The sequence below is a fragment of the Microplitis mediator genome, chromosome 1 (genome assembly GCF_029852145.1).
Source record: "Microplitis mediator isolate UGA2020A chromosome 1, iyMicMedi2.1, whole genome shotgun sequence".
In the NCBI taxonomy this organism is placed as follows: Eukaryota; Metazoa; Arthropoda; class Insecta; order Hymenoptera; family Braconidae; genus Microplitis; species Microplitis mediator.
Window position 1 is genome coordinate 1,112,524 of NC_079969.1, and position 6,793 is coordinate 1,119,316.

At 30.6% G+C, this 6,793-nt stretch overlaps 1 protein-coding gene across 1 annotated transcript; it reads right to left on the minus strand.

Moving 5' to 3' along the window:
- Positions 1 to 939: 939 nt before the first annotated feature.
- LOC130674202 (alkylated DNA repair protein alkB homolog 8) lies at positions 940 to 5,464 on the minus strand. Its single transcript, XM_057479471.1, has 4 exons — positions 4,731 to 5,464; positions 3,711 to 4,102; positions 3,486 to 3,641; positions 940 to 1,513 (listed from the first exon to the last, which is right to left on the minus strand). The coding sequence occupies exons 1-4, from the start codon at positions 5,392 to 5,394 to the stop codon at positions 971 to 973; spliced, it is 1,755 nt and encodes a 584-aa protein (XP_057335454.1). The 5' UTR covers positions 5,395 to 5,464; the 3' UTR covers positions 940 to 970.
- Between the last annotated feature and the right edge of the window lie 1,329 nt (positions 5,465 to 6,793).

Here is a 6,793-nt window from a genome sequence, read left to right on the forward strand (position 1 = left end):
AGAGTACGTCAATCATAACATCACGGATTTTTTATTTCTTCATCAGTTATTGTTTGGTATCATAACGAATATACTATTTACACTCACGCGATCACATGCGTAGGTCAGCGCAGTGGATAGCATCAAAGACTTTGAATCGGAAGGATGCAGGTTCGAGCCCAGCAGTCACCGGGATTTTTTCATCAATCAAAATCATGTATACTTCTTCTAATTAATGATTCTAATACATTAATCACATTTCGGATCTAATTACAAGTGTCTTATATTTTTTTTCGCAATATAATATTTTTTTTCACCGATGAAATCAGTGGATTCCCATATTCACTTTTCAATTTAGTGGATTCTCATATTCACTTATCAAATCAGTGAATTCCAATATTCACATATTAATTTAGTGAATATTCACTAATTCCGCGTGGTACGATTGTAACATTGACAATTAGTGAATATTCACTAATTCTGCGTGGTACGATTGTAGCATTGACAATTAGTGAATATTCACTTAAAATTAGTGAATATTCACTAATTCCGCGTGGTACGATTGGAGCATTGACAATTAGTGAATATTCACTTAAAATTAGTGAATATTCACTAATTCTGCGTGGTACGATTGGAGCATTGACAATTAGTGAATAATAACTTAAAATTAGTGAAAAATCACTAATTCATATTTAGAGAGTAGGGGTAGATCGCGGGGTTGGTTCCGACTCTTCATAATAAGAGTAAAATTTATTAATTTTTTTAATTTTTCACAGGGGGTAAAATGGGCCATTTAGTTTGGAATCATTTTTTTAAAACTCTAGATAATTTCGTTTAATGAACGTTCGTAACTTCAGGCACATATTTATTAGACAATGAATTTTCTTGATAGTAACAGCTGGGGTGGGTAATTTGGGCACCAGGAAATGTCACTATCTAATTTATTTTTTAATAATAATAAAATTTTATTGATACATTTTACAAAAAATATTTAACTTTTTTTTTCCAAAATGCAGCACCAATTTCCTTGATCATAATAAATATCTCTCACACTAATGTCTTCTAAACTCTCGCACAAGCTTCTGAATTCACTTTCATCAAAAACATGATAATATCTGAGAAATTCACCGCCATCTTTTGTTTTCCACGGAACCATGACGTCGTTGTGGCAAAAATCGGTCCTGTTCTCATGAACCGGCAGCTCTAGATCCTCAAATAGTTTAATATTTTTATTACTGATGTCTTTAACTTTACCAGGATTTAATTTGAGGTAAGCGGAGTCCTGCTTATTGCGACGTTGCTCCTTAGCCCAGACGTAGATCAGACACTTTCCCTGTGGCCTGAGAACGCGGATCAATTCAATGAACGCGTCCCGACGACGATCCGCTGTCGACAGATGGTGAATTACTGCGATGCTTATCGCAGCGTCGCAGGAATTTGATTTAACTGGTAATTTTAGACAGTCGGATTTGAATACTTGGTATGATTTTTTTATGCAAATATTCAAGAGTCCGCTGCTTCGGTCGCATCCGATCTTTAATAGTTTAATTGATTAATTAATCCAGTAGCTGATTAATAGAAAATTTAGAGTGAAACTAGTCAGAATTTTTTGAATATTTAACTTTTGAAAATTTAACTACTGAATAATTTATAAATGGAGTGGGGACACATATTTATATATATACACATATATATGAAATTTATAAGTCAATATAAGTACTGCGTGTGGGTACTCATTTGAAAGCTCATTGAAATCTCTTTAAAATGAGTACCCACAAGCCATATTTATTTTCCATACATACATATATTTATATTTATATTAATATATATATATGAAATATACAAATAAAAATAAGTACAGCTTGTGGGTACTCATTTGAAAGCTAATGGAATTCTATTTAAAATGAGTACCCACAAACTATATTTATATTCCACATCGGTATATATTTATATATATTAACATATATATGAAATTTATAAGTCAAAATAAGTACTGTGTGTGGGTACTCATTTGAAAGCACATTCAATTCTCTTTAAAATGAGTACCCACAAGCCATATTTATTTTCCATACATACATATATTTATATTTATATTAATATATATATATGAAATATACAAATAAAAATAAGTACAGCTTGTGGGTACTCATTTGAAAGCTAATGGAATTCTATTTAAAATGAGTACCCACAAGCTATATTTATTTTTCACATCGATATATATTTATATATATTAACATATATATGAAATTTATAAGTCAAAATAAGTACTGTGTGTGGGTACTCATTTGAAAGCACATTCAATTCTCTTTAAAATGAGTACCCACAAGCCATATTTATTTTCCATACATACATATATTTATATTTATATTAATATATATATATGAAATATACAAATAAAAATAAGTACAGCTTGTGGGTACTCATTTGAAAGCTAATGGAATTCTATTTAAAATGAGTACCCACAAACTATATTTATATTCCACATCGGTATATATTTATATATATTAACATATATATGAAATTTATAAGTCAAAATAAGTACTGTGTGTGGGTACTCATTTGAAAGCACATTCAATTCTCTTTAAAATGAGTACCCACAAGCCATATTTATTTTCCATACATACATATATTTATATTTATATTAATATATATATATGAAATATACAAATAAAAATAAGTACAGCTTGTGGGTACTCATTTGAAAGCTAATGGAATTCTATTTAAAATGAGTACCCACAAGCTATATTTATTTTTCACATCGATATATATTTATATATATTAACATATATATGAAATTTATAAGACAAAAGAAGTACTGTGTGTGGGTACTCATTTGAAAGCTCATTGAATTCTCTTTAAAATGAGTACCCACAAGCTATATTTATTTTTCACATCGATATATATTTATATATATTAACATATATATGAAATTTATAAGACAAAAGAAGTACTGTGTGTGGGTACTCATTTGAAAGCTCATTGAATTCTCTTTAAAATGAGTACCCACAAGCTATATTTATTTTCCGCATCTACATATATTTATATATATTAACATATATATGAAATGAATAAGTGAAAATATGTACGGCATGTGGGTACTCATTTGAAAGCTCACGAAATTCTCTTAAAAATGAGTACCCACAAGCTATATTTATTTTTCACATCGACATATATTTATATATATTAACATATATATGAAATTTATAAGTCAAAATAAGTACTGCGTGTGGGTACTCATTTGAAAGCTCACAAAATTCTCTTCAAAATGAGTACCCACAAGCTATATTTATTTTTCACATCGACATATATTTATATATATTAACATATATATGAAATGAATAAGTGAAAATATGTACGGCATGTGGGTACTCATTTTAAAGCTCATTAAATTCTCTTTCGTATTATGTATATGTACATATATGTAGATATACATATACTTATGTATATTTGCTAAATTTAAAAAAAATTGACTAGTTCACTTAAAAAAATAAAAAACCAAAACTTACTTTAAATAATCCATTTTTTGTTGTCAAATATTTACCATTACCACAGCCGACGTCTAAAATTATACTTCCGGGATCAATGGAGTCAATAAATTTAATAACATTTGGCCATTGTTTGTGTCTGGTTTCATCAAAATGACTTGAAATTTCATCATAAACCTGTATTTTATTTTATTAATAACCAAATAAATAATTGCTAATATAAATAAACAAATAAATAAATTTTACTTGATGGACATAAGAAGATTCCAGCAATGGAGCGTTGGATTTATCAATTTGTCTCTTAGATTTTTTTGAATCGCAATACTCGTGATAATTACACTGACAGTCACCTGTCCGAGTTTTCCGAAATGTGAAAGATATTCGAGTCCCTCGTTCTGCACTGGTGGTTAATATTTTATCAGACTGTTTTTGTTGGACAATGTCGTGGTGGCGAGGACAGATCCCGTGGGTCCATGCGTAACGTGATTCGCCGGACATTATGAGCAATGAACGGGCTGGTAAATTCACTTGGATTTTTTTATTGACACGTTTGAAGTCCATTACACATGGACTGCCGCATGACAAAGATAGAATTGTGTCTTCAAAAACACTGTGGGTATCAATGTGCGGTGGGATGCCTGAAAATTAATAGAATTTGTTTTATTTCATGCCTATTGTATTTTTTGGAGAATTTCCTTTGAAATGAGTACCGACAACCCCATGTTTAAAATTCAAAATTTTTTTGAAATTATCATCAGCCTCATGTAGAGAATACAATTTCCTTTCAAATGAGTACCAACAACCTTATGTTCAAAATTCAAAATTTTTCAAAAAAATTCAAAATTTTAATTTGGGAAATTTGATTTTTTTCAAAAATTATTATTATACTCATGTAGAAAATGAAATTTCCTTTCGAATGAGTACCAACAACCTTATGTTCAAAATTCAAAATTTTTCAAAAAAATTCAAAATTTTAATTTCAAAAATTTGATTTTTTTCAAAAATTATCATTATACTCATATAGAAAATCAAATTTCCTTTCAAATGAGTACCAACAACCTTATGTTCAAAATTTTAAAAAATTCAAAATTTTAATTTCAAAAATTTGATTTTTTCAAAAATTATTATTATACTCATGTAGAAAATGAAATTTCCTTTTAAATGAGTACCAACAACCCCATGTTCAAAATTCAAAATTTTTCCGTCAAAAAAAATCAAAATCAAAGAATAATAAATTTTACTGCAAAATAAAAAAAAATTAATTACCTTGTCCTGGTAAATATCTATTAACTGTCAACTGGTCATATTTGAATTTTCCCCACTCATATTTTTCAAACAAATCATACAGAAAATTCAAATTTCCCGGTATTGGTTCAATAGGCTCAGGATTAATTCCATTGGTCTTGTAACAAAATTCGTACCCAAAATGTTTAACCTTCCGATGTTTAAGTTCTGAATTATCGTTATTTTCCTCCCAGTCGACTAGTTCCAACAATCGATTCTCTTCCTCTCGACTGATAAAATTTTCCAGAACCTGCAGCCCACCCGGAAGTCGATCATCGCCAAGTTCGCTCTCACTTTCCCTCGGAATTGATTCGCAATAAATAAAATACAAAGTAATTTTCAAATTTTCATCGAAATTTCCATTCAATTTTTCATAAACCGCCCCCGCAATATTTTCATCCGAAAATTTAATAAAACAATAGGATTTTCCCCGCGGCATAATTATTTCGTAATTAACTGAAATTATTTTGTTTATTATTAATTCTAATAGTTCACGTTTTAATCCGGTAACTAGTCCAGCATTACAAAGTAATAAATATTTTGTCGGTTCATCGCAAGATTTAATATTCAAATCACGCGCCAATCTTTCGCTCGCTTTCCGCTGTTTCAAATTTATTTTCCGTAATTTTGAATTATTTTGTTCCATTTTTATTTTCAAATTTTATTTTTATTTACAAACCGTCTCAATAATTATTTAGATAAATTTGGTTAGAAAATAACCTGGAAAAAAAATTAGTACAAATTTTCGCTCAAAGATGGCGCTGTGCGTTTGTTCGAAATTGGGAACTAGCGACGCCATCGTACTGGTAAGTGGTCAGAAAATTGAGAATGAAAGATTTTATTATCAGAAAATGGTAAAGAAGTTCAGAATATTGTCAATAGATGGCGCAAGATGGCGACTTAGTAACGGGATCTGTTATTTTGTTGGTCATAGAGGTCACACTACAGAGACTCGATATCTAGTTTCTGTGCAGAGACATTCTAATGCTGAAAGTCAGTCGAAACAGAATAATTTCTGACCGATAACGCGGAAAACAATACCGTAATTAGAAATTGCAACTTTGAGTAACAATGAATTTTTATTTATGTAAAAATCATTTTTTATATAAAATAAACATAAATATAGTTATAAAATATATCTACAGCGGAAACTGACCTTGAAATTATCATTTTTACCTTTTTTTGATAAAATGAGGGCTTTAGAGCTCAAAATAGGATACAAAAGCATGTAGCTGCACGCAGCGGGCCATAAATTCAATGCTAGTGCATCTACTATTTACTATTCCAGCAATTCTATATTTTTTAAAAATACCTATAGTTAGAACTGATCCCAAAGCGGTCTTATCTTTTTCCAAATTAGATGTTCCAGAGGGCAAAATAGTACATAGGCATGTAGTTACACGCAGCAGGTCTTAAACAATGTCAGTGCATTTACTCTTTCTTCGGCATAAACTGACCCCATAACGGTCATTTATTCTCAATTTCCCGCGAAATAAAATTTCCAAAGTAGTCTCACGCAGTGAGTCCTAAGCTTGATGCGAGTGCAGCTACTCTATCCCAATTCTGGCTCTAACTGACCCCTGAATTGCCAATTTTCCCGAATTTTCCGCAAAATGGCCACTTTAGAAGGAGAAATAGAACACAAGCCCGTAGCCTCTCGCGCCAGGTCCCAAACTTCATACCAGTGCAACTACTCCCTAATTTCAGAAATTCTACGTCTTTTCTGTCAAATTTTCTACAATTCTGACTATTTCTGTTCTATTTCCTGACTTGAGACCGATTTTCATTCCCTAATTTCGATTTTTTTGAGCTCAGATCGATTCCAATGGATCCGAAGATCACAAACTTGGAAGCTGCGCATCTCAATCGCCGATTTTTTATTCAACACAAATTTCCTTGAATAAAAATTTGTCTTTTTATTTGTCGTCTTTTTCAATTGAATTATCAGTACTCACATGTTTACTATTACGGTATAACAAGTGCACAGAGACTGAATAAGTGAAAGCAATGAGAGTTTGCGATCGGTAATCGGGTGTAGGAATTGA

Coding starts and splice junctions, on each gene's coding strand:
- LOC130674202 (XM_057479471.1), bottom strand. CDS start 5,394: ATGGAACAAAATAATTCAAAATTACGGAAAATAAATTTGAAACAGCGG. Junction 4,103..4,730: donor TAGATATTTACCAGGACAAG/GTAATTAATTTT, acceptor ATTAATTTTCAG/GCATCCCACCGCACATTGAT. Junction 1,514..3,485: donor CAAAAAATGGATTATTTAAA/GTAAGTTTTGGT, acceptor AAACTATTAAAG/ATCGGATGCGACCGAAGCAG.